This window comes from Apteryx rowi, unplaced genomic scaffold, assembly GCF_003343035.1.
Source record: "Apteryx rowi isolate R43461 unplaced genomic scaffold, aptRow1 scaffold_2, whole genome shotgun sequence".
In the NCBI taxonomy this organism is placed as follows: Eukaryota; Metazoa; Chordata; class Aves; order Apterygiformes; family Apterygidae; genus Apteryx; species Apteryx rowi.
This window is the reverse complement of record NW_020448307.1, coordinates 378,735-406,060: the sequence shown is the minus strand read 5'-3', so window position 1 is coordinate 406,060 and position 27,326 is coordinate 378,735. Positions and strand designations below refer to the sequence as shown.

Genomic DNA, 27,326 nt, shown 5'->3' with positions numbered 1-27,326 from the left:
AGGAGGGGGAGTCCTAATACCTTTCTCCCAACTTGCAGCGCTAAAGATATTTTGTATCTAAAGATATCTCTATCTCCTTGAAGTTGTCCTTGAAATATCRTTTTTGTGTTAACTGTGAATCTATTCCATTTCTTTTCCCATCTTTTTATATTTTCCATTCCAATGTGGAAGGCCTGCCATCTTCAAAAGCACCTAGAGATACTCCAAAGGGACTTCATTGTTTTCAACAGAGAAAAGTAAGTACTGATATAAAAGTACTGACTGACTCTGGCACATTGACAAGGCAGATCTGATAACCTTCCCAATTCCATGCAGTAGCCACAAGGTAGTATGATGAGACCAGATCTACAGCTCCCCAGCAAATACCTGCCAATGTAAATCGTTCTTGTCCTTCTCTGGGCCCTTAGCTCTCTCAGGCCTGGGTCAGGGGGTGGCAGCCCTCTGAAATAAGGCGCAAACTCATGCCTCTGGATCTGTAGCAAAGCATATTTCTTCCCTTACTGCCACTTCASTATTCCAGGATAAAGTGCTGGTCTTCAGTGTCTCCCAGTCTTATGATCCGCTACAGGCCCTGTGCCAAGACTGAGAGACCTAGGGAAGAACAGAAACTCTGTTTCTGCAGTCGCGTAGACAGTGTTGCAGAGCTGGGCCCCAGGTTTGTAATGATCCTGCTGAAATAAGGTCTTCTCTTTGTGAGCCTCTTCCGGTAACCATTCCCTAGAGACAGCCTGCTGAGTTCCTGCAGAAAGAGCTCTGAGAAGGGGCAGCTCCAAAGCAGCAGGGAGAAAGTGGTGATGAGGGGGGCTCAGAGCAGATCCCGTGTAAGAGATGCTGTAGCACACGTGCCGGGAAACAGAAGGCTCACACACAGCCTGAGAACAGTGTGCGTTTGCATTGTGTGCGTTTTCCCTTACAGCTTGAATGTTCCTTTCTTTCCTTAAGGGTGAGACACCACCACAATGAAATCCAGGAGAACATAACCATGGCAAAAAGCAGAGCTGCACATAAGGAAGATAGCCAGAACAATAACCTCTGAGACCAGCATAACCCCTGCCAGAGCCTTCCTTGTGGGTCTAGTGCACACCTTCCTACACACATTGGTGGAGCTTGGCAAACAGAATCATCCGCTGCTAGCAGGCCACTGCAGAGAGCCCAGCACATGGCTTCTGGGGCAGGAGCTCAGGCGCTCTTTCATTCTTCCTTCCACCCTGCAGCAGGTGGATCCTGCGGGTGGGGGAGACACCCTGGGTGTTGCCCCAATAATTTGCACAGTCAGTCAGAATCAGATCCTATTTTTTTTTGCCTTTCTTGGTGACAGGAATGTGACCATGTGAAAATGGATGAGACTGTAAGAATAGCATTCATCCTTTCAGGTGTGGCTAGCCTGTATCCTAGTCTTTGGTGCTGAGGGTCAGGTGACTGCCAGTGGTGGTAACAGAAGGGTTGACAGAGCATCGTTAGTAGAGCTGTCTTTGCTAGTATCAATCTCGGTGATGGGTCTGCAGCAGCACATTGGGTCCAGGCTCTTTGGAGGTCAGGGCTCTTGCATGGACGTGTGACTGCTTGTTCCCGATGGAAGCAGCTGCTCTCAACTGTGGGCTTGTGGCCCATGCACGGTGACAAAGGTGTCCTTTGCTTGCAAAGGACTCTTGCTAACATTTCTCGAGTCTGGGCATGGAGGTGGTGATGAGCAATGATTTGATTCACTAACTGGAAAGAGGCAGCAAAGGTTTCCTGGTCATTTGGCTGCTCCCTCTCTACATGATGTTTCTTGTACTCCATTTCTCATAGAGCAGGACTGGCTTGGTGGGTGGTCAGAGCCTATGGACAGATGAGAAACTGAAGAGATAACAACCACGTACTGGGGGATAATGCAGCAATCCAGAAGCTTTTCCAGGTCACATTGAAAACCCCATCACATTAAACTACTGCAACTCATTGAATTTGATGGGGTTGCAGCTTCCAACATCAGAGGTAAATTTGGTTGTGTATCTTTAAAATAATCTGTCATTGACTGTAGGCCTGATTTAAGCAGCTACTGTTTGCAGCAAGAGCTGTGCTCCTGGTAGGGTCTTGCCCAAGACTGAGATTGGCCAAAGAATCTCTCTTTTATGGTAATGTGGGGAATGATGTTATTTAAATGCTTTGGCAGACCTTATTTTTCACCTCCTTATTCAACGTCTTTCCTATTCTCAGGAATATGATATGTGTGTGTGTGATGAACTGTTTGTCTCCCATTTGCCCAGAGCTGTTCTTTATATCCCCCTATGCCTTCCTGTCACTCTCTCTGGCTAAATCTGATGAACTCAAAAATCTGAATAAAAACAACAGCAAAGGCAGTGCTCTGTCCCAGATCAACAGCCAGTGTTATTTCTGAGGTCACTTGCATTGCAAGCCAGAGTGTGTGTTTCCACTGCCTAGAGCCAACTAGGGCTTTACTGGCTTCTTAGTTTAAATGTGCTTTTTTTTCCTGCCAGAAGCTAAACTTTCAGACTCCCTCAGGAGCTACATCTTGATGGATTTGGGCCTTTTCTGACAGAACCAAAAAAAAAAAAGTCAGCTGATTGATAGTCTGCAGTAGACAGGGTGTCTTCCCAGGTGCTTGGGACAGGTTGATATGTTAATACGCCATCTTGCACTTATCTGCTGTCAATGGCTGTCCGGTTTGCCCTGGGAAGTGTGTGGTTGCCTCGTGTGCCCAAGCAAGCGCCACCCTGCGAATGCCACTTGAGCCGGCCCGAAGCCGAGTCAGGCTATCGCCCATTGCAGCAACTGGACAGAAAGTCCTGTTAGCGCGTTTCATTGCTGCTCTGGCACAGAGCGAGCAATCTGGTGCAGAGCAGCTGAGTCATAGTTCACTTCTAAAAGTTCACTTCTTTAGTTAGCTGTCTGTCACTTTCAGGTCTCTCCCATTATGGTGGGGAGGGGGATCGCTGGAGTCAGGGTAGTGGGACCGCTGAAGGCCAGACGGGGAAGAGCAGCGGCACATTTGGGCAGTTGCTCTGGGGTGGGCGCTGCTGGGCAGTCCAAGTCCAGAGCTTAACAAGCAGAGGCCAGACCCAGTGTTTTGGGGAGAGGATAAACACTGACGTGAGGTCTGACGACTGGGCCTGTTTCAGTGGCCCATTAGAAAGGGGAACTTCATCGGCGTGCCTTGTTCTCATAGCTGAGTGCTCTCTAGCTCACCGATTACCTCACTGTGCAAACCGCTTTCCTGCCAGGCTGCTGCAGCTGCCCCCTCCCCGGCTCGGCCGCATCACGCGCTGTCCGCGGCCTGCGCTTTGCAGGGGCYGTGCTGCCCCTCCGGCCGCCTCACCGGGAGGGGGCTGCGCTCCCTACAGCGCGGACAGGCCGCGCCGGGGAAGTCCAGCACTTCCACTGGGGGGGGGGGTCGGTCCGTGTCCTTCCCCACGGGCTGGCAGTAGCATGCCAGGCTCCTGCGCGCTGCTTCTCTACGCTCCCGCACGTGCCCTGCCCGCGGCGGCTGCGCCCCGCCTCGTGCCTGCAGCGGTGGCTGTGTCTGCACCACCTGTAACTCAGGTGGGAGCTGAGGTCCAGCCGCGGTGCAGGGCAGGTGTCCGCAGCGCAGCGCAGCACCGAGCGCCCGGCTCGGGGCGGCGGCAGCGGCTCCGGGTGTCCGCGCTTCTCGCTACCAGCCCCGGTCACGGGCGGCAGCCGGAAGTGGCGGCTGGGGTCAGGGGGAGGTCACGCGGAAGCCGGAAGTGGCGGACGAAGTCAAGGGGAGGTCATGCGGTGGCCGGAAGCGGCGGCTGGGGTCAGAGGGAGGTCATACGGTGGCGGCCGAGGTCAGGGGGAGGTCACGCGGCAGCCAGAAGTGGCAGCTGGGGTCAGGGGGAGGTCACGCAGCAGCCGGAAGTGGCGGCTGAGGTCAGGGGTCACACGGGCGCCCCCGGCGGTGGCAGGGCGGCCCCGGCTGCAGCCGGGCAGACTCGTCCTGCTGCGGCAACGGAGACACAAAAAAACCCCCACCCCACCCACCACCCCCCCGCACCCTTGCAGTACTATCGGGGGCTGCTCCTGCCCGCCGCCGCGGGAGCTGCGCGAGGCAGAGGCGCTCGCCGCCCTAGCGCACCGCACCCCTGAGTGCCTGCCCTGCCCCGCAGCGGCTTGAGCCCTGCCTGGTGCCCCTGCCCCAGGTGCGGCACCGCCGGGACCCCTCTGCCGCCCAGGACCAGAGAGAGCAACAGCCCTGGGAAGAAACACAAACAACCAGCACCAGGAGTTGTTTGGAAGGAACAATTGCTTTCTTTTCTTTTTTTTAATAAAATGTACAAAGTAATAAAATTTCTTACATGAGGCGCTGTGACAGTTGTTACAGATGTTACAGAGATGATTCGGGCTTCCCGAGGGGCCTCACGGTGAAAGGCTGAGGAGCACTGAGTGGAAACAGAGAACATGAACACGACACACAGACCCACCTGCCCCGCGGCACCCCCGCTACCCGCCCCCCGCCCCGCGCTGTGCTGGTGGCCAGCTGTGCTGCCTCCGCTCCTGCCTGGCCACCTGCTCACATCGCGCTCTCTCGCACTGCAGCATCCCACGAGCACTCAACACGTACAGTACAGACTCCAAACTGAGGACCTGTCTGAGTAGCATGCATGCAAAAAAGGGAAAGGGAAAACCCAACCCAACCAACAACAACAACAGAGGTTTAAGGCTATGCATAAAACAAAATGAAGCAGTATCTTTAAAGCTAGGTAGCAAGTAGCATTTGTGAAACATAAGGCTTGGGGCTTATTGATTCTTCAGAACAGGTTTATTTGCTTTTCCTTCTTGAACACCGATGCACCAATTTTCTTCCTTTGCTTGAATGGGGATTCTCTTTCCTTCCTGGCTTGGACATTTAACTCAGAGAAGTTATATTGGAGCGGCCTCCCGGGGGTGCGACAATGCGCTTGCTTGCTGAGCGAACACCTTCATCGATCTGGGTACCTGGAAGAGGACAAGAAAGCACAAAGGGAAGGAGGAAAGCGAAGTTAGAGCATTTTCTTCACAGGACTGAGCAGACAGGAAGCCTGAGGTCTCCCAGSGGGTCCCGCCATGTCCTTCATCATGGCTGTCTATGGTGACCTGCTCCACCTCTGCCTCCTGTAACAACCATGAGGAGAGCTGTGGCTTGAATTTCTCTCTAGAGGCCTCTCCTTGAATGGAGCCATAGGGCAAGGGATGGCTCTGATGCTGTTCTGGCACCTCCAGGCAAGCTGCAGCCAGAACCCTGTTACTGCAAGCTGCAAGCAGGGTGGAGGGTGGCTCCCACCACGGCCCCCAAGGGACACACGAGGCCTCACCCCGCCACACTCTGCTCTGGGGCTCAGCTTGCCCCACGCCATTCCCCAGCCACCCGCACCCCAACCCAGGCCCYGGGACGCAGGGCTGGGACGATGCGGCCGGTGGCTACGTGCTCCTCCAGCCCAGCCCAGCCCCTGCTCACGTTCACCTGACAGGCTGAATCCGGACTGGTGGAGGTTCCTGACGGGGGGYGTCTGCCGCGTGGGGGACCCCCGGGTTGACCCTGCGGGGGTGCCCCCTTTGGGGGTGGTGGTCAGGTCAAACACGGGTCCGTCATACATGCCCCGCGGCACAGCGTGCATCTCAGCCATCTGTTACCAGAGAAAACACAGGACGGTGACACTTCTCCTCCCGCAGCAAGCGTCCCCACCGCCACGAGCTGGATCAGGAGCTGACAGCACCGCGCTCCAGYGACCCGCTGCAGAGGTAACTAACCCTCTGCCGCCCTGTGCCCCTCTGTCCTGCACACCAGAGGCCTCTGTGCAGCATGGATGCCTCCATCACCCCACAGCTCATTTTGTGTGACAGCCTCCCTCCATCCCCATCTGCAAAGTGTGCACAGGCCCTGTGCAACAGACAGCCCCTCAGCAGGAATGTATGCTGCATGGATGGGGAAGGGAGAAGGCCATTTCTTGTCAATCTCCAAGTTTTTAAATTAAGCTCCTCCCTTCAGACTCCTGCAGCAGCAGAACAAGGGAGCTACTGGACAGGCATCATCCACTGTTTACCCAGTCAAGCTTCCTGCCTCTGATGGTGGCACACAATCAACACTGAGGGCAAAGTTTCAGATATAAGTCAACTATAAGTCTGAAATGCACAGACTTGCAGCACTGATTCCAGGGTCCAGTGAGAAAAGCAGAGAGAAAAGCAATCAGCTACCAGGGAAAAGGGCAGTTCAGGCAAGCAGTGTCCAGCTCCCCCATTCTGCTGCCACCGGCCATCTCCTCACCTTCCTCCTGGCCTTGATCCGCTTGTAGACATAGTCAGGGAAAGGACTGCTGGGCAGGAAGCGTCCAGTCCCCTGGGTCACATGCAGGTTGCCATCCTCCAACACAATCTTCCCCTGGCATATGACAACCAGCGGGGCCCCACGCAGCTCCATCCCTTCAAAGATGTTGTATTCAGCCACCTGCAGCAACCAGGTGATGGTGATCAGGAGAGACATGAGCACTGCGGCTCTGAACTAGAAGGCCTGTCCCTCAAGGCTGCTTCGTCCCCATACCCCTTTGCTGGAGTCACCAGTGCATGGAGAGGAAACCAGTAATAGCCTTGCCTGCTCRAGAGGCCTCTAGTTCACTACTCCATCACACTAAGGACCCACCACAGCCTCTGACATGAACGAAGACCTGCTGCCTCAGAGCTCAGTGTCAGCAAGGACTCGAACAACAAAGGAGGGCTTACCTAGGCTTGACGTAAGACATGAATAAAGTATGCTGGCAAAGCCAGGAGATGTTTGATTTGGAAGAGGAACCCAGATAAGGAGAAATGTGTGTCATTACATCTGCATGAGCAAAGTTCAGAAGAGCAACACAGTTGGGTGAGAAACACCCCGTGCACAGACCCCAGGGCTCAAAGACATCCTTCCTTGCATTCACAACTCACATYACCCAAAGCTTGTACTCAGTCCCTCCTTCTCAGAGCCAGGCCTGCGCTGCTGGCAGTGCTCAGCTGCTAATGACAAGGGCAACCTTTATACAAAGCTCCTCAGCAACCCCTCCCTCCAGCACTCCCATAGATAAGCAGAGGACTTACAGATTGATGGTTTTTTGCTGTGACAATCTTCACTGCATCAGGATCCCATATAACTAGATCACTGTCTGAGCCCACTGCTATTCTCCCTTTCCGTGGGTACAGGTTGAAGATTTTTGCAGCGTTAGTGCTTGTCACAGCCACAAACTGGTTTTCATCCATCTTTCCTGTGGCCTGCTCAGACACAAAGAGAATGAAGCAGTCTTTGGGGAAGGGGAAAAGAACCAGCCCGGGAAGCACTATGCTCACAGTCAAACACAAGATATCAACTAGCTTGGCCCAGACCCAGTATGTCTGTTCTTATTATTACCTTCAGATAGACAGACAGAAAAACTGAGGTATAAAAGGGAAGTGACTTGCTGAACCAACTTGGCAGGCTAGGGACTGCCTCAAACCAGGGATCTCAGCCCCCCACCTCCCACAAGAATCCTGCAGCACATGTATACTTCACAGGTCCTGGTTGTTCACCCTGAACCTGCTACACCTCCCTCTCTTGGTCTTGCTTGTTTTGCCTTACAAAGCCAGAAAGGAGATGTGCTGCTGAGTGTCCAGCTCTGCTAGAGACAAGAAAACAGGACATCCAAGGTGTCTGCCCATCCTGTCCAAACACTCTCCTTTCTCCCTGCTGTGCCTCTTACCACTGCCTTGTCCCAGATGACAGACATCCGTTCCTCTATGCCATTGGTCCCTTCTGGGATTGCTGTAAAGTTGTCTTTTCCAATTGCTTTCTGTGCAGTGCTGAACGTACAGTGGGCACTTCCCGAAACCTGGAGGTCACCACTGAAGGGTGAGGGCAACAAAAGCATCATCAGTCATTTTTTTGGTAAAACAAAAGCAGAGACACGAAGGACAAGGATTTCCTCTGTGCATGGACAGCCCCTAGTTCAATTCTCTATTTTACTCTACATCCCTGTTTCTACACTCCTCCTGCCTGGAGACTTCTGCACAACTCGGCCTCTGTGGTGGATGTGTTACCTGAGAGCCTGACACAGCACAGGGGCAGGAAAGCTCAGCCAGCACTGCACCATCCGCACGGGGCACAGACAGCATGCTGCACATGGAAATAAACAGCTGAGCTCTTGGGGAAAATGCCCTGAGGAACTGTATGAATACAGGAGAACAAGGTGGCCTTTGTGTCAAGCCACAAAATATCCTTCCATACCAGACTCAGTCATTTGCACTAATTCAAAGGGGAAAAATACCCAGAGTGGGTCAGAAAAACTATTTCTGGCAGCTTGTTGGGTTTTYTTGGGAGGGCAGCCTTCCTGTCACATGCAGAAGGGTTTTTTTTTTTTTCGATCTGAGGACTGTCCTCTAAAGCCAGCCCTTTCATGATGTATTGCCAACTCCTGCATCCCCAAGGGGCAGGCTTAACCTTCCCCTCCTCCAAGGGAAGCCTGTTGCTTACTGCAAACTGGAACTGGGGCCCTGAACAGCTCAGCAGCTACAGAGCTGGCAGGCTCTTCGCTCTGATGATACGCCAAGAGCAGGCCAGTGCTCCAGGCAGGTGAGAAGGCATGGCTACAGGTGCAGGTTTAGGTGGGGCTGAGCCTGCGCTGCACCGTTCATGCTGTTAGTCGTCCTGAGCGCAGAGGCCACCCCTGCCCTGGCTCCAGCGCTCTGGGAGGGAGACMCAGCACAGCTGAGCTGTTCTGTCCAGCTGGAGTTCACTGACGGCTCCTCTTAAACACAGCATGGACACTCGAAGCATGAGCTGCAGTAGGACAAACAGCTGGCAGCACAGACCAAAAAGATGTGCTTAAAAGTGTAGGCTGGCTCAAGTCTCAGCCTCTGGCCCAAGCCACAGCATCTCTCCCACATCACAGCCACAAAAGCAAACGTCCCCCCACAGCCAGACATAAATCTGCCAGTGAGATTACCCAAGTCAGGAGTCCCCCAAAAGCAGTTCTCTCCAGGGTGCTCGGAAAAGCTTCACTACTACACTTCACAGCAGCTGCCTGTTTAATGCTGTTTATAAAGAATCCCTTCTGCCCCGAAAAGGCCGCCAGTAAACTGAGATGCTTTAATCTGTCCTATTCCCCATGATGACAGCAGAGGGCAGAAACGGGCAGTGCGGGAACCTGATGGCCAGCAGAGCAGGGTGAGGAGTTGAACAGAGCTCTCTGGAAACCACCTGGCTGCTGCCGTTACTCGGAGAGCCAGGAGGACACATGGCAACTGGAAAGTCATCCTTGCTGGGTAAAAGGCAACCAAACCAGCCCAGGCCAGCTCCTAAAGCCACCTGCGAGAAGGAAATGACTGTGAGCGTTGGGCTCCCGGACTGGCTGCGCTGGAATACAGAACAACACATACACAAAGACCCTGTGCTCTGGGCTGTGAATCAGTCCTAATCCACTGGCAATCTCTATCTTCCCTTAATAATTTCTATCATATGTCTGACTGACTGTGAAGCCAGAGACCCCGGTCTATGACAAAACATCTTCCTAATCTCCACCAGATTTGTCCTCATGCAAGAAAAGCAGCCAGCCAGCCCAGCTGGAGCCTCTCCACATGCTGAAGCCTCACAGAAAATGACCTGGGAAAGGTGTCAGGACAGAGCATGGGACAGACATGTGTGGGCTGCAAGGACTCAGAAGTACTTGCCTCTCCTTTGGGGACTGGGGTAAATATGATACTGAAGTGGAAGTGAAGGACTAATAAAYCAGTTCAGGAGCTGGGCTCACTTTTCCCTCTCCCAGTCCTTAAGATTTGCACCTATTTCATTCTTCCAGACTGAGTGGAGGCCCATGTAGCTCATTCACCACAGCAAAATCCAGGGTGAACTGCATATTCAGACCCCAAATCCACTGGCACCTCTCTTATGCCAGCCATGACATCTCAGTACATATCCAGCAATGCCTCTCCATCCTGGCACAACCCAGGTTTATCCTAAATCACCGTTCTGCCAATACTCCTTTTACTGACTCACCATCCCTTGTTCATCTAGTCAGAGATTTTTCTAGCATTAGCTCAAAGGTTATTTCCATTTAAAACTGCCTCAGTGTCAGATGTCCACTGGCTAACACGGACCAGCTGCCACATACACAATTCAGCAAGCAAACACTGAGTGAAAGGAGTTTGTGATTCACGCACGGCATGTGGATACAGACAGCAATGGACTCTGCTCCTTGCTGCTGAGCTTTCCTCGCCAGTGAGAAGATGGAGTGTAACTCTTTGAGAGAAAGGTCAAGTCAAAGTGCTGAGGTGATTTTATTACTTGCTCTGTATTTTCAACAGATCCCTTCCCCACACCCTGCCCTAAGGGTGAAAAAAGCTCTACCATCCCCGTCAGATGTGCATGGGCTGTCCTTAAAGGCCTTGTGCACTTTGTATGTGGTACAACTGCTTACCCATATGGGTGAGAGAAAAATCTGCCTTTTATTCAACACAGTGGATTCATGCTAGTTAATGGATACCCTGTAACTCCAGATCTTTTTCTGCACAGTTGCAACCCAGGCGGTCATTCCCAATCCTATTTTTGAAGAGGGGCTACTCCAGCTTACAAGCAAGCACAGGGTTTTATTGGGAGGGCAGCCTTCCTTTGCACTTGCTTCTATTTAGTAGCATAGACCTAATTTGTCAAGATCAGAGTGAATGCCCTGTTACTGACAAATCTATATTAGCTGGTTCTCATTTCTTTGCCTTCTTCTGGGCACTTAAATGGTTCATGAATACTTGTCCCAGTAATTTTCTTGTTACTGATGTTTAACTTATGGTGCCTCCCCCTGACATCTCATCAGGCAGCTCATTAAATAATCTACAGTGAAGTGATGCAGGCTGGACTAATGTCTAAGTTACCCAAATACTCTATAACCTCTTCCTTCCTTATTCAAGGCAAAGGCCTGCTCCTTTCTTACTAGCAGTATCAGCCGTTACAGCCATCTGCACAGGGGAAATTTTCTGTGCCTGCCAGTCACCTACCTGGCCAGGAGGGAGTTGATGTAGTCGGGGGTTGTTGGGTCTGGGCTCAGAGGTGGGGAGGTCACAAACGCCGCAGCCTTGGCCCAGTTCTTGCTCCAGTAGTGTGTCCCATCAATCCCAAGACTAGCTGTGATTGGCTCGCCAAACACTACGTTGCCTGGAAAAGGGGACAAAATGGATCTTGTTTTGGCAGAGTCTTGAGACTTTCTCCCTTGCAGGGTTATGAACAGCTCGGCACATGCCCAGAGGACCCCCTAAGCCCCTACCAGCCTGTCCTGCGTTATCTGCTTTGWTTTCAGGAACTGGAGCAGACAGAAGGGACTCCACAAGGCCCACAGTGGTATCAAGAGGAAGCCCTGACTACCACCACTGTATGCACAGGAACCAGGAACCGTCCCAGTTCAGCTATTCAAGGGTGCAGAGTYTCTGCTGGCACTGGAAGCCTGGAGGGAGCACAGAGCGGGAAGACACAGCCTCAGAGAGCTGTATTCTCCAGCAGATACCACACACACATGAATGATGCCAGCAGCTTGGCCTCCTGCTACTGCAGGTTGTTGCTTCGAGACTTGAGCTGCCTTTGCAAYGTGCCTCAGCAGAGAAGCCTCCTGGTGCCCTCTGATCCGTTCTGCAAGGCTGGCTGCTCCAGCATCACAGCTCTGCTTGCTAGAGGCACTTCACCCTGGTGACTTTCAGCCCAGCAGTGACACAGCCACATTTCAGAGCTGACACACAGCACAGAAATACCTGGCAGGAGCCAGGTAATTCTAGTAAGAAGCAACAGCTCACAATGGGGGAGGCAGACCCACAATGCTGTCTGACACCTAATCCACACTAAGCCGATGGTCAAAGCTCTCACAATGTCTTCCGTTGTCCTCTCCTTCAATTTCTCCTTCCTTATCCCTTGTAAATATTTAGCAAGTGCCATCAGAGTGCTGGCTGACTCTGCTCTCCCTGATCCTGTTTCTCACTTGCATACTGGTTCTTTTCAGACATATCCTGGAGTCTGACTCCAGGGACAGAGCAGGTGAGAGTGCAGCAGCTGGTGACCRAGGGCTTTCTGCAGGCCAGGGCTCGTCACACTGATAAACTAGGGTGGGGACTGCAAAATTGTGCTCTTCTTTCCAAACAGTCTCTGCAGTCTGGCTGCAATGCTTCTGGCATACATTTATCATTGTTTAGTCTCATAGTTACCAGTCCCACCCAGATCCTCTCTACAAATACATTTTCTACATTTTCTTTGTCCTTTTGTAGAGGTCATAGATCCTCAGAGTCTCACTACCATTCAGGAACTCCAGAGTAGATAGTGCAGGAGGGTGCGGAGCTCCTTCACTCCTCATCAGCTGGAACCCCAGTCTTGAAGAAGCCCACACTGGCAGAATGCTCCAGGTGGCTAAGCCAGAACTGGTGCAGCTTCCCATAAGCTCACCTAGCACAATCCATGGCTTTTGTGGACCAGCACCATCCTACAGTCCTGCTCATAAGTGTGTCTCACTCTGCACATGTGTCTGCATGCATGTGTTTCCTTTCTGCCAGTGGCAGGAGTGAGGGWTGTGAGCAGGGCTGTTGCCACTCCTCACACCCAAGGTCTTGTGCAGAGAGAACAGTTTCTGTCAGCCTCCTTGTTCACCACCTCTTGGGGAGGAGAGGCAAGCTGAATGTAGGTGCGTATGTGCCTGCATGTGTGGGAAGGGACTCCTTGTGCTCCAGTGCCAGATGGAGCTCCCATCCATCCAAAAAGGCCCCCAGGCACCTCCTCAAGGGCCGCCACATCAAGCAGAGGTTGGGGCTATATACAGCAGCTCAGATCACGTGCACATGGATGGGATGAGTCTCCTCGCTTAGAGAACCCTTCACAGCCGCAGATAAACTTTGGTATTTAGAGCACCATCCTCACCCACAGCCCACACATTTGTGTTACCTGATGTGACAATAGAAGGTGGCTCCAAGCRGCTGGTGCCGTGTCCCTTTGCCCCTTCACAAGAGTTAGGTAAATCCCTGAACTACCTGCAACCCCATTAGACTGCTTTCAAGGCACAAGTCTCCTTCTTGGCAAAAAACAGGAGGACGGGGGACTGCTGAACTCAGCTGTTCAGGATCCCGGGGTGACAGCAAGGCTGTATGCAGCAGCAGCTGCTCACCTTTTTTCCTGGCTTGCGAGATGAGGTCAGCAGCACTTTTACTCATCACTTTAGTCACATACAGAGGGCAGTTGGTCTGGCTGGCAATAGTGATGGCCCGGAAGACAGCTTCTGCTTCCAGCTGGAAGAGAGAATGGCACATGACTTGCAGAGAAGCACCAGACTGACAGGGAGGAGCCCCTGCTCATCTCAGCATACCATGGATCACTGGTGACACCCTGTGCCCTCACTCTTATCCTTGCCACAGGACTGTCCTTCTCTCAAAGTGTTAAAACCCTCTGGTATGACTCCAGGCTCATAAGGATACTGTCGGGCTGATCAATATAGTCTTGGCTGCTTCCTTAGGATCCCCTCAATGTCCTCACCTGTTGCCCCTTGCACAACACAAGTGTTATACAGAAAAGACCCTTCACTCCAAAGATAAAACAGCTCTCAGTCACACTGCAGGACAGTTCACATGAAGTTCACCAGTTCAAGCTGCAATCTCAGCCAAGGAGCTCAATCTCAGTGCTACTTCATCAGCTAATCAACATTCAGCCTGAATTTGAACCCTGTAAAGATCTTTCACAGTGGTCTATCCAAATGATAACCCATTCAGTTCCTGCTTCCACTCAGGCAGCTTTTTAACAGCATTTTAGCACTTGTTATAGCAAGGAATTCCCTAAGGGCAAGTTAATCAGAGAGGTTTGAGGGGAAAACTTCAGTCTTCCTAGGGCCTGGCTCAAACCACAGGCTAGGGGCACACGATCCTCTGCAGGAGAGGGCCTGCTGGGTTTGTGCTCTAGCTGTGGCCAGCACAGGGAGCTGGATCCACTATGTTTTCCACTGCCAGGTTCCAGCTCTCTTCCCTGCTGACCAGAGGGGCCAGGGGGACTATTACCCATGTGTGACAGCAAGGCTCGGAGACATCTACCAGGCCTCTGAAGGGCCTGATGAAGGTTGGTCTGCTCCACTGGACCATTCCAGTGCCACTGGCTCTCCTGGTGCTCTGCTTGTTGTAACTGAACCTCATCCTGTCCATGGCTGGGGAGCAACAGCTACAYCCTGGCAGGCTGTTCGTGTCGGGTCTATCTGTCCCACTATCTGGCTGCTGGTTCCACAGCCTGTTGCAACAGCCGCTCTGTGTTTCACTGTCTCGCTTGCTGTTAGAGCAGGGTGGATTTGCAGCACACAGGATATCTTTGGACTCTTACATCAGCCCTCGTTCAGCCTGAGCTCAACCCCGGAGGTTCTCCAAGYGTTTGCTCTACAGCTTGGCGTAAAGCTTTGGCATGAGAAAGTTCAAAACAGAAGCCTTAAAAAGACAATGTACCAATCAGCTAATTCCCTGGGGACACAGGGACTGCCAGCTGCAGGGAATGCAGTAAGCGCCTGTGGGCCAGGCAGCTGGTTATGCAAACCTGAGCTCTCCCAGAAGCTGGAGAAACAGACCACTTCACCCAGCTACACACACTAATCATACACCCTGCTTCGAAACTTTTAGGGGCTTATTTGAGACAAAGTTCATCAGCCTGGTTAAAAAGAGTTTTTCAACTTCTGTTCAAGACTGTTAAACAGAAATGCAAACAGTAAAATACTTTTACCAGTGCACTTACAAGCTTGTGCAGCCGATGAGCTTTAACACGTGGACAGGAGCAAACATGGCCATCACAACCACAATGAATCCACATTCTGGAGTGGCACTATCCTGCACTACCAAATCATCACCATGACCTGATACAAGAGTACGTCTTTAACCCCACCCCGTGAAGCTCACTTTGGGACAGAGCACACTCACTGAGCTCTGCAGCCACCCTTTGAATATTTTGCCACCACACAGTTGATTCAACCTACAGGCTTTGTGGAGGGCGGCAGTGTCATCTAACATTTTCCTAGGTAGAGGGTGTTCTGGAATAGAGAAGGGACACTGTTTATTTTCAAAGGTAATAAGATCTGGATTTGGCTGGACAGGCTATATCGAGAGCTTTCTTGTACTGTTCTCAGTTGCTTTATGCTTTAATGGCATTTCAAGATCAAACACTCAACAATCCTTTATCGGCTTTGGACAAGAACCGCAGGGCCTGTCTTACAATAATAGGACAGTTCTCAAATTCTGGCACAACCACAGTATCCCATAATTGTGCATTAGCTTGCCAGCTAGTGGCAAAAGGTCTAGAGCCATAAAAATCAACATCATTTTACACACAGAGGGAATCTAGTCAACTATATTTTACATTAAGTCTTTTCTCTGTACAGGAAAATACTTTACTGTCTCATACTTTGAAGACAATAAGCTCTGTATTATACTAGACTACATACATTGTTACCAGCCATAATACAATCATCTTCTCCTACTGTTAATTTAAGCCAACTGATTCTATTTCCAGGAGACCATAGAGTACAAATCTGTCCCTGTGCTCCCCTACTCAGAGCTTTGCTATTGTACCAATTTTCTATTGTTTCCTTCTTTCATGTGCTGTGGTAAGTTAAAAACAGTTCTGAGCAGGGAGCTATCTCAAGCTGACATTWAAAAAAAAAAAAAAGCCTAAAATTAGACTCAACTCACATTAATGAGCCAAATAGAATAGAAAAATACCCAGCGAGCTAAAATTAGAAATAATCTAATTAGTGTCTTGACAATAATTTGTATCCAGGAAATTCCCTCTCTCCTTCCCTCCCACTCCTTCCACCAATGACTTTGTCTGTCTGATTTTAACACACTTTAGACCTTAAGCAAAGGTTAGACAGAGAGAGGCTGCAATCTCTGTTTGCACTCTGAAAGACATGAATGGTGAATTTTTAGAGGGACTAACACTCATCATTTGATTCTTCTCAGGCCTTTTACACCAGTGGAATCATCTATAACAAATGAATGCCCAATAACTAGCCCTAAATGCTGCTACACCCATACAGATATTTTTTACTGATTATTTAATCTCCTGAAGACTCGGAAGCCCTTGTCTCTGCTAGGAGACTCAAGCAAGAACRAAAAATGTTCATCACCAAAGTGCAGCTCTCTCTTTCCTGAGCTGGTGATGAACAAGACAGTATTGCCTTGTATATACTGATAAATGGATATATATGCATACATACATACATACACATATATATATACATACACACATACATGCACATGCACACACAGAGGCCTGTTTGGCCCCATTAAACTAAGCCCTACTACAACATGTGGGGAAAGCGCTTCGGTGCAACAGGGCTGGAACAGACATCTGTATCTTACCTCCTCAGGTCTGCTCAGCACGTGGCCCTCAGGACCAGTTATTCCCATCTCCAACATCCTGGTTTGTTCCTGGAACATTGAAAGGACAGAGGGTTGTTATGAGACTCCGAATCTAGTCACCACACAGAAAAGCAGATCCACCAGCACTGAACACTGCCTCTAGGACCGCCCTCACCTACAACCTGAGGACCCAGCATGCATGGTGAGTAATCTAGGCTTTCTGAGAGGTCACAGGGTTCAAGGGAAACAGTGAGGATGGGGAAACAGGAGTGCTTGGAGGGATCCTGGACACTGACTAKAAGGTCCTCTACGAAATAAGCAGARAATGGAGGAAAAAGGGTTCAAAACTCCCCAGCTCCATGAACAGTGCTTGATACATTTACTGCCCCTTTCCCAGGCCCTCCCTGGCTCCTCTTCCAAAATGCAAGTAGAAACTACTAAGAAGAAAAAAAAAGTCAAAGCTAATAAAACTCAAAAATTCTCCTCCCAAGGACACTTCTGTGTCCCCCACTACTATTATTTAATCACTCAGGTGTCAGCAAGTGCTAAATCCTACCCTGTATCAGACTATGTAGATGTTGGGGGTGTGGGATGTTGGTTTCTGTATTAACAATAACCCAAATATTTTGATGTTATAAATAAGGACCATGGATAATTTTTCTGTGTGTTTGTGTAATTACTTGCATACCTCCCTTCTGTACCCTAGAGGCATTCTTCTCTCAGACACCCTCATTTCAAAGAGCTCTCTTAGACAGAGGTCAATAGAAATGTGCAGGGGGACATCATGGCATACCTGGACCTAAGCACTCAGGGATCTTGCTAGCCCTCACACCCATATCCAAGTGCTGTCACTGGCCTGCGGCAATGTATGTGTTTGCTCTCCACCTGCTACCTGACCCTTGATCTGCAGAAACTATGGACAGTTGCACAACAGGCCAAGAACTCTTCAAGCATTGCCGTGAGGTGTAAAGCAGATGCACAGCAACAGTAACAGTAAGCCTGCAAGCAAGATTTTTTAAATGTGCGTTTTCTTCTTCTTGTGTCCTGTACAGTACGGAGCATGTTATTGGCACTAAATAATGCCATCAGTCTGTGCCAGGACTGTGTAACTCTAGCAATGATAACAAGTACATGTACAGCTTTTAAAGAGTGTACTAAAGGATGAGATTGCACAGGGTGCAACTGGTGTGTGTTGCCTCCTCTGACGCTTTCTCTGCTGCAATGCAAATGCTGGGCAAAGGCTTGACGATATTCTTTTCAAGTCTTGCCCTTCACCTACCACAAAGCACTCTCCCACCATCCACAGCATGCCAGAGTGTCAGGTCTGGAGTCCTGTTTGTGCCCTATTTCTGTTCAGGCCATGCATCACCTCTCTTTCTCTACAACTTCCTTTCCTATGTTGATCGAGCTCTGGAGAAACACACTGACTGCAGCACCACTGAAAGTCAAAGGGACTGAAACTGGGAACAGAGAAGACAAATCCTCAACCCCTCCTCCTGGGAACAGCCACCAAGTTGATGACTAGAAGCTTCATGTCTGCAGTCTAATCTAATAGCACTCTGAACCCCTCACAGGCTTGTAATGTTCTGTTTCAATCAATGCTGACAGAAGGAAGCAGCTTCCAGGGCTGTGAAGTGTCAGTAAATCTAATAGCTTTGGGGTGTCTTGTGGGTAGATTGCTGAAATAGAGATAACCTCTAGTGAGGACCATGCCTTTGATCACTCTTTGTTTTTATGTGAAACAGCCATCAGATTGGGCAGTGGAGCCCTAAAAAGTCCAAAGAAAAAMCGATTCTTGTCGTCTGAGAGGATGTTGAAAGACTGACCTCTTAATTCACACTCCTTCACCTCCCAAGAATAGGAAAAGAGACAGGAAGAGACAAGTAGTTATAGAGCATAACTGAGCAATGTCTTCCCCAGTCTTAACAAACATCGATGCATTTGGACTTTATCTCATCCAGTACCAATTACAACACAGTAGACCAACACAACCTACCCATTTGACCCCTAAACAGCATCTCTTCATAACAATTCCCTTGCAAATCCAGCTCCTTTAGCTGACTGCCTGCTTACAGCAGGGAGAAAATTCTTCTCTTGCTGTAACACTTTTCAAATACATTTTAACTCTCTGAACTGATTGTGTGCAATGCAAAGGCCTTTGTCTCTCTCTACTGAAAAAGAGCTGCGATTAGAGTGAACGTACCATACTCAATGGCCTATTCTGTTCCACTAGGGTAATAGCTAATGCACTGTTTCAGCTTTTCTTACACTGAACTGAGCTGTCTACCAGATTCTGCATTTAGCAAAGGAACATAAATGAGCTTTGTTTTTATCCAAAAGTAAGTAAAATGTCTCTCGTTTATTGCTCAAAAGCTGCAACACAGTTCCTTTGAGCCTCACAGAAGCTAATATGAAAATATGAGAAGCTCATCCAGATGGAAAATATTAATCTTTTCCTGATAGGGGTTAGAGTAGCTATTGCTGGCGACAACATGTCTGGCACAAAAACAAATGGCCTCCACACAACGCTGGCACCGAGGAGTCTGTGGATGGAAAAGCCGTTCCCATGCAGGACAAGCCCAGATCGGGTCTCCTTCAGGGCAGGGCTGCTCCTGAGGACTTGCTCTTGAACCGGCTCGCGCCCTGAAGGCAGCTGGCACTTTGCAGCTCAGTTCTCTCCTTGCGCCCCTGTCTTTCCTCTTCAGGAATAGTGTTCAAAGGCTTCCTGAGAAATCATCTCAGCCCTTCCGAAGAGAAAAGGCCATATACAGCCAAAGGCATCAAATTACAGAGAGCAACTGAATCACTTCTCAGCAAAATTAGCACGATGTTGCTGAAAACCGACACCGTGGAGCAGCAATCTAGTATCGCCACCCTGCACGAGGGGCTGGTGCCCAGCACTAGCACAACTCCGCTGCTGTTTGGGGACAGCAGGAAAAAAGCTAAAGCAGTTTTTAAAGGGCAACCAGTCAAAAGTGAGCAATTCCAAGGAAACAGTAGCGACTGGCTGCTGCTGTGCAAACCCACTGTAACCCGATGGGAAGCAGTGTGCAATCCCTGCATCTATCCCAGCTCTCACATATTGCTTTGAGACAAGGTAAAGCTCTAGCAGGGAGAAGATGCCTCTTTTCCAGGACACAGAGGTTTCAAATCTCTTTTCTCACTCATTTCATTCACAAAACAGCAAAAGCTTTATAAAAAACAAATTCCCAAATTATCTTGTGCTTCTTTTAAACCCAGCTATTTTATATTTCCTGTATTCTGGCAGAAAAGTTCTGCCTGTTCCAACACGATGCTGCTTAATGAATTAATTTCCTAAAACTTTTTTTAAAAAAGTGGCAACTTGGACTGATTCAGCCAAAGCTGAATCAAAAAAATAACTTTTATTGTGAGAAGAAAATTCTACAAAGTTGGTAAAAACAAAGAAATGAAAATTAAGGCTAAATTAAGCTTTTATTTTCTGATGATGGGCAAGGAGCAACTTGGATAATTTGAAAAAAATTGTGAGAAACCTATTTCACTTTTGGAGTTTCACTGGGGGGGGGGGGATAGTGGCTGTTCTGAGCTCATCTGTAAAAGCCTGTCTTTCTAACACCATAAGAAACTGCCTACTTAAGGAAAAAACTATTGCCAATGTTTTTTTTTTCCTTTTAAATGTCATAAAAATATTTTCCTTGATCTTCAGTTTCATTGTACTTTTTTTTAAACAAGTTGAAATGTTTGGCTGTATCTGATATCCCCTTAAATAATTTGAATTTTTACTATCTTTAGAAAAGAAAATCACGTTTGTGATAACAGAAGAATCATATGCTCCAAAACACGTGTCCTTTTGATTTCTTTAGGTTGTGTGTTGTGTTCATATGAAATGGGCTCTGATCCTATTGTTCCACAGAAACAAAACATTGAAACACCATGAGCCAGTTTCTCTATGCTGACATGCAGATCAATGCCCTGAAGAACTGAGCTTAAATGTCTTGCAACCTCCTTACTGCAATTCCCACCAGATACTTCACAGCAGAAAACCTTTGTAAATCTAGTATCACTGTCAAGCAGCATCAAAGAGATCATCTTTAAAAAGATGCCCAGGCAGCTTTAGCGTCCTTTGCTAATATATTGCCTCAAATCTGTCTGCTTAGGCTAGATTTTCAGTCCCTGCATAACAAGAATAGTAATTACCTGTGCAATTATATCTCCATTTTCAGCATGAACTTGAGCTATGGCACCCAGCTCTCCCAGGCAGCTGAATATCTCATACAACTAAAACAGAGACAAGAAAAAAATGGTTACTACTCCGACACATTCCCCTGGCTTGTGCATGACCTTAAAGATCCCCACAATGCATCTTTCAACAGAAAACTTTGGCAGCCTGCAGGGAGGGGGCAGTGTGGAGAGGAAGGATTCAGTGTCAGCCACTCAAAGACCACGCTCTGTGGTCATGTCGGGTGGTGCTTTCGGAAAGCCACCTGCACCCACTGATGCTCTTCATAATCTCAAATCCAACTCCCTGCTTGCCATCTTCACAGTGGAAGTTCAGTCACACTGCTGCATGTGGCTGATAAACTGGACTCACTGCTGTGCAGGAGAGTCCAAGGACCACAAGTCTGAATGAAGAGAGCAAGGATAAAAGGAGCAGTGGCTGCAAGCCTTCTACAAAAACTATGTGGACTGCATCTCACCCCAGACCTCTCTATGTTACAATTACTCAGTATTACAACTGTTTTTCCAGCTACTGCTCTACTAAAACACAACCAAAGTGGTAATGGAGCTCTTACCTCTGTGTTTGACATCTGGTACAAATCCTTGTAGGCCATATAAACCATGAAGGAGTTAATTCCTAGGGGACAAGCAGAGAGGGGRAAAAAAAAAGTAGTGAGCTGAAGAAGTGAGTGCTCTCTCTCTCCCCGCAAATACATCCAAGGCATGTGAGAATTACTCAGACCTAATGGAATGGGAGCCTTTGGCAAGAGCAGGAGGTCAAGCAGAAGGTTGTCTGTTTTGGTTTGCTTTCCCTGTTAGTTTTTCTTCAGGRCACTCACTCTCCATGCAGGATCCCAGCAGACATTCACAAACAAGAGGATGAAAGAAAGCAAAACCACTACCTGCTACTGGGCTGCAGCATTCGGCCCTGCACCCCGTAAGGACAGAGAAGAGAGCCCACAGTGGGTTCCTGTGAGGAACGGACCACCGATGCGGAAGGTTATGAGCAGAAGACACTTGGGACCAGTGGGCTTTTCCCTGGATGAGCACGGTCCCAGATATTTATACTTTCTTTACTTACAGCACCTTTGTGCTGAGGCTCTGAGCAAGACTTGTGCTCACTAGTAATCTGAGCTCTGATATTTTCCAAAGCACTCGCACATCCAATTTTTGTGAAATTCTTTCTTAAAATGCCAAGAATTCTGATGTTTTGTAACAATATTTTGACTTTTTTCCCAGGAGTGCACAGTACTTCACAAATACCATGAAATAACCCTCCTCCTACACCCACTCAGGACCATCCTTGCACTTAACAGGTGACAAGGAAGATGCAGCTCTGCTTAAGCTGACAGCGAGATGCCAGCAGGCGGGGACACGGCCCTGCCTCGCGCGCCATCCACAGCGCTGCACAGACCCTGCCACGCTGCCGTGGGGCCAGCRAGCCCAGGGGCAGGGGCAGACAACAGTGACAAGCGATGGGGGAGACGGCACGCAGCGAACCTTTTTCCTTGACCATCGTCTGCACTTCCTGCTTGACGCTGTCGTTCCAGTGGGTGATGTCCACGTGCAGGGAGTAGTCGCAGCAGGCCTTGCCGTCAGCCCACTCCCGCCACTTCTCGTAGGCATCTGCCAGGCTGGACTCGGGCTCCGGGAACACGTGGTCCACTGGAGAGGGCACAGCAGAGGTGTCAGGGAGGGTGCTCCTGGCCCTGGCAACCACCAGCTCCGCCAGTTAGCCTGCCCTCATTGCAGACCCCACTGCCTCCCCGCAAGTCACGGGGCACCTCCAAGGTCCCAGAGTTGTTTTCTGAGCTGCCACACACTATGGGCAAAATAAAACATCGAGGCAACTCTGAAGAGGTCCCCTGCCACCTCCATGATTTGCTTGGAGTCTTTCAAGTGCATTATCGGAAAGTAAAGGCTCTGTGCATTTCCTTAACAGCCTTTGGCACAGCACCAGGGGCTTTTACAGGCTACTGCTGAGAAATCAGCTGAAAGCTGAAGGGCCTTGTCCTTCTTCACCCCTACTTCCACCCTATTAAAACGTAGTGTTCTCCCACACTGCCACACTAATGCACCTTTTATTGCCCATGATGTAATTCTCACACCCTGTCGCAGTCCATTTTACATAACTTTCTTTTTTTTGGCCCACAGGGTAAAGAGAAACAGTGAGGGGAGGGCAAGAAACCCAATTCTTTACTGAAAAGATCAACAATTGCTCTTGCACCCCAAGAAACTCTGAAAAGTGCAGACAGCGGTGACCACTGCACAGGGAGTAAAACCTGGACTATAAACCACTGCACATCTGTGGCATTCTCCAGGGAAGAACCTAGAATTCCCTTTCCTTTTCAGTTAGCACTGTTTATTTCTCTGAGTGGTGCAGGATACTGGGGCATTGCTCTGTTCCTCTGCTCAGAGTCATCTGAGCACGCTGCCCTATTTTTATACAACAGAAAAAAATATATATTATGTCATTGTTCCTCTCAGGGGCATCAGTGCTGCAAACACTGCAACACTGCAGAACGCGGGATCTGAAGCTGGGCAAAGAGCCCCATGCAAATCTCCTTCCCCAGCACTTCAGTATCACTGAAGAGTCCCAAAGACTCATCCTGCTCCTCATTCTCTAGTCTGCAGAGCGCTGAATTTCAAAACCTTGTAAATGGAGGCAAACTGTACTTGCTGCTACACTGAACTCATACATCAGTCCCTGTTTGTACTCAGCAAAGACAGAGATCACTGAAAAGATGAGCACACTCTTGTGGATCTTTAAAATAAACAACACCAAGAAAAACAAACAGAAAAAGGAACAACTGGGCAACATTTCAAGAGTGCAACAAGAACAACAAAAACCCTTAAGACCGAGGAGTTCTATTTGGATTGGGGTTTTATTGCAAATACCTTCCACAGCTCAAAATAGGAGCATGTCCAAAATGCAGTGCAAAAAGCAGTCAGATGAGGGCTAACAAAAGCAATATCTAGCACTGGCACAGCTGGCCCACATTTGCACTGTTATTCTAATGCACACCCTGCCTCCCTCCCCAGGCATCACTCTGGTAAGAGAGCAAAATTTGGACCTTCCTTCCTCAGCCTCTCCAAGAGAGCTTTCAAGGTGTCCTATATCGCACCCGGTGGTTTACTGTTACCCAGTAATCAAGCAGAAGAGAATGCACTGAGAATTTTCATGTTTCAGTACCCAGAGGCATGTTTCATCCATTGGTCAAGAAAATTTACCTTCAGGGCCCTCCCTCTTTACTTCAGATGGATGAAAAGACACCAGCGTTCTGCTCCAGCCAGACCTGCCCTGTCACAACTTGCTGGTAGCAAAAGCAAGGGCTGCACACTTGGCTACATTTTTTCTTACAAACCCTTTTCCATCAGAGATGCCAAGGCAGGGAGAAATGTGGGATGGCCTGGCAAGGAGAGCAAGYACCCTCGACTGGGTCTCTGCATGAGATGCCTCTCAGATCTCAGCCACTTGCTTGCAAGTTTCTGAGCTTCCAGAGGGGCTCCCCTTCTCAACCCATCTCCCACATTTTTCCCAAATCTCAGATACATTCCTGTTCCCAAYTGCTTGTGACATGTGCCTCCTCCACGGTCAGAACCACAGCCAGCTGTCGAGCATCCTTCTCCTTCCTCCAAACTTTCCCCTCTTTCTTGTCAGTTGTCATCTCTGTCCATTCCCACTGCCCCAGGTAGGAAGTCCAACACACCCCTCTTGGACTGTATTCTCTCTCTTCAATTTCTTACAATAATTGAAAAAAACCTCTGCACAAAACACAGAAGCCAATATCAAACAGATCCCATGCAAATTTAGGGTACTGAATGCAGCAGCGCTTTAACTGCCCTCAAAAGCACATCAGCCTGCTGGAGGCTGTCACAAAGAACCTGCCTGCTGCACTCACTGATCATAGTAGTTCCACCAGCCAGGGCTGCTTTTGTCCCTTGGAAGAAATCATCCACAGCTGTCATCCCCTTGTACGGCATCTGCAGGTGAGTGTGGACATCAATTCCTCCAGGGATCACCATCTTCCCATTGGCTTCTATGGTTTTGACCCCTCCAGGGACAATCAGATTGTCTCCAATTTGCCTGATGAGATCACATCAAGATGGTAAGCCACATGCAAAGGAAAACCAGCCACAATATGATCAAGCAATAGTTCAGCTAGGGAGCAGCCAAGACCAACTCCCCCTACCCAGCAGAAATGCCCCACTCCTTCCCATTCCCATACCTGGACTTGCAGGTACCAACAGAGTGAAGCCACTGTGCAGCAAAATGCAGGATCCTCTTGCCTGCTTGAAACTACAATTTGCATAGTCTGGGGCAGGCTGCCATCTGTCAAACTACTTTAGTGGTGTCTGTGATGGCACCTGCTGTCTGGGACTGGCATTGGGTTGGGGTAGCTGGGGTGTGTGATCTGATGGGAACGCAGATTTCTGGAGCATATTATAAGAAACTTCCTAGGACACTTCATGCCCCACTGACTCAAGAGTCAGAAATCCCCAGAAGTTTTACTGGTGTAACATTTCTACCTGTTTGCCCAGGATGGATGTTCATGAAATCCCTCACATCAGCCCTGCTTCCAGTAAACTGCACCCCTAATCTCTCCTCTCCCCCTAGCCTTCTGCCCACCTTAAGTAAGGCTCAAGTCTGAGACTTACCTACAGAGAAACGTGATTTCCCAGCATAATGCCACAGCTGCTAGGCCAGCCCAGGGCCTGTCAGGGTTTTGTAATTCCATCCACAGAACTAAGTCCCAAGGGCAAAGGAAAGCCTCGCTCTGGGGAGCTGACAAGAAGTTCACAAAGTGCATGGACACGGCTGGCTGCCACATTTAGGGGCTCACTGCACAACCTGGAAGCACCGTGCTCACTCTCTTCCAGAAGAGCACAGAAAGAGGCCTTCCTGCTCCAGGACCTTCCCTTTCACTATCGGTCCTTCATGCACCTGAAGGACCTCTTTGCTATCAGCAGGGCCATGCTGTAGTGAAGGCAGTTAAAATCCTAAGTACCTAAAAGTATCTTCTGAGAACAACAAACCTGGATTGTTTCAGTATATATGTATTCGTAACTTAAAATACCCTTATTTATAGTCCTCTAGAGTTTGTGATGTTCTACCACATGACATTCTCCTCCCTGGACATACCCAGTTCTCCTGCTGGCCAGGTCACCTGAATCTCAGGACTCCCCTCACTCAAACCACCCCCCTACACACCTCAATCCCTTTTTCTGCCCATACGTAGTGCTCAGCCTTCAAATCTCTTCTTTCAGAAATCCTATTTTCATCAAGCTTTCCTCAGTGTTCCTTGATAAATCAAGATAAAAGACAAATTGGTTTTAGGGGGAATTTCTGATTTCCTTGGCATACTAGGGAGGTGAATAAGGAGCATACTACATTTCCACATTTCATTCAACCTTAGCCAATCTACATTTTTTTCCTTAGAATACCAAACGTTCAGTAGACAGAACTGCTTGCTGTAATGTCTTCATGGCAATAAACCAGCAGCTCTTTGCACCTTTTTTATTAAGATGATTCCACCACCAAAGGATTCAAACTGCTCACTGTATCCTTACAAGGATTCACAAGTGAGTGTACTTCACCTCCAAGGCAATGAAATTCTGTGACCTCCAGGTTGAAGATGAGGCTAAGTCATTTGCACAAGGTTTCAAAAAAAGAGCTGTGCCACAGCAAGACCTGAAGCTGGGCTCTGATCCTTGCTCAGGTACTATTGCTAGTCTATCAAGATTGCTCTTGCCCATGAGCTTAAAGCAGCCTCATAAAAATACAATCCCTCTTCTTGAAAAGTATTTCTCTACTGCTGAACTTTTTAAAAATTCTATCTTGGAGAAGCAGAATATTTTCCTTTTACCATAGAGCAGGTAATGCTTTTTCAAGTTCCCCTGCTATACACTATCATGGTTCTTTGAATTCACCCAGCTTGGAGCTGGTCCCAGTGTAATGTATTTGCCACATCTGAACTGCAGCCTTTAAACAACGGAGTTATTACTGCACCTCTGTAACACACACAGAAGCCTGGGAGGCTCAGAGGTTTGCCTGTAATTCCCAAAAAATCTCAAAGATGTAGATGACCTGAAGCACAGCACTGTCCTTGTTAGTGCTAATAAATGGAATCTTGTGTACTATCATTCATGCTGATACTGTTAACCTGGGGCAAAACAGTAGCCAAAGATAAATTTTGTTCCTGGTGCAATTAGATACTACTTTGTTGTACAATGGATGCTGTGTCATGAAATCACCAGCCTGACTGCAATTCAGTCACTAGAATTACTATATAAACACGTCACACAATCATATATGTGCCCACACACACTGCAGAGAGCTGAGCCTCTAACCAGAGTGGGCTGGGTAAAACTATGAAGTTTTACCTGTTGGCAAGCTGGGTACAGACTACATCCACAAAAAATTCAATAACCATTCAGTCTGAAGCTGAGTTAATGGGAGATGGGGACAATACACTATGTAAATCCCATACTTACTTTATGAGACCATCTTCCATGTAAATATCAGCATAGAATGACTGGTCATCGTTGACTATTCTCCCTCCTTTAATAAGGAGACGATCACTCTGTGAAGGGAGAAAAATAAAGCAGTCATCCATACTAGGCAATATATGCATTTCATGTGTTTCTTACCTGCTAGTACAGCACCTTTCCTGGGAGCTACCCAATTGCATTAGACAGCTCACCCCAACAGTGGATACTGCAAAGTTCACATCTGTATGGATGCTTAAAACAACAGGAAGGGCAAGGACTGAAAAATGTATATTCACAGGGCT

At 48.8% G+C, this 27,326-nt stretch overlaps 2 protein-coding genes across 2 annotated transcripts in view; one reads left to right on the top strand and one right to left on the bottom strand.

Annotated features, from left to right (window-relative positions):
- The window catches only part of STK32A (serine/threonine kinase 32A), a 51,777-nt gene extending 50,515 nt beyond the window's left edge, over nucleotides 1-1,262 (top strand). The window contains exons 11-12 of the mRNA XM_026063283.1: nucleotides 172-236; nucleotides 943-1,262. Coding sequence (XP_025919068.1) covers nucleotides 172-236; nucleotides 943-1,036 — 159 coding nt within the window. The 3' untranslated portion in view covers nucleotides 1,037-1,262. The remainder of the gene's footprint in view (nucleotides 1-171; nucleotides 237-942) is intronic.
- A 3,228-nt stretch (nucleotides 1,263-4,490) lies between these two features.
- DPYSL3 (dihydropyrimidinase like 3) lies at nucleotides 4,491-27,113 on the bottom strand. Its single transcript, XM_026063225.1, has 13 exons — nucleotides 27,028-27,113; nucleotides 24,435-24,619; nucleotides 22,033-22,197; nucleotides 21,108-21,169; nucleotides 20,512-20,592; nucleotides 16,336-16,404; nucleotides 13,119-13,239; nucleotides 10,981-11,137; nucleotides 7,698-7,839; nucleotides 7,063-7,233; nucleotides 6,260-6,439; nucleotides 5,459-5,621; nucleotides 4,491-4,953 (listed from the first exon to the last, which is right to left on the bottom strand). The coding sequence occupies exons 1-13, from the start codon at nucleotides 27,045-27,047 to the stop codon at nucleotides 4,865-4,867; spliced, it is 1,605 nt and encodes a 534-aa protein (XP_025919010.1). The 5' UTR covers nucleotides 27,048-27,113; the 3' UTR covers nucleotides 4,491-4,864.
- Between the last annotated feature and the right edge of the window lie 213 nt (nucleotides 27,114-27,326).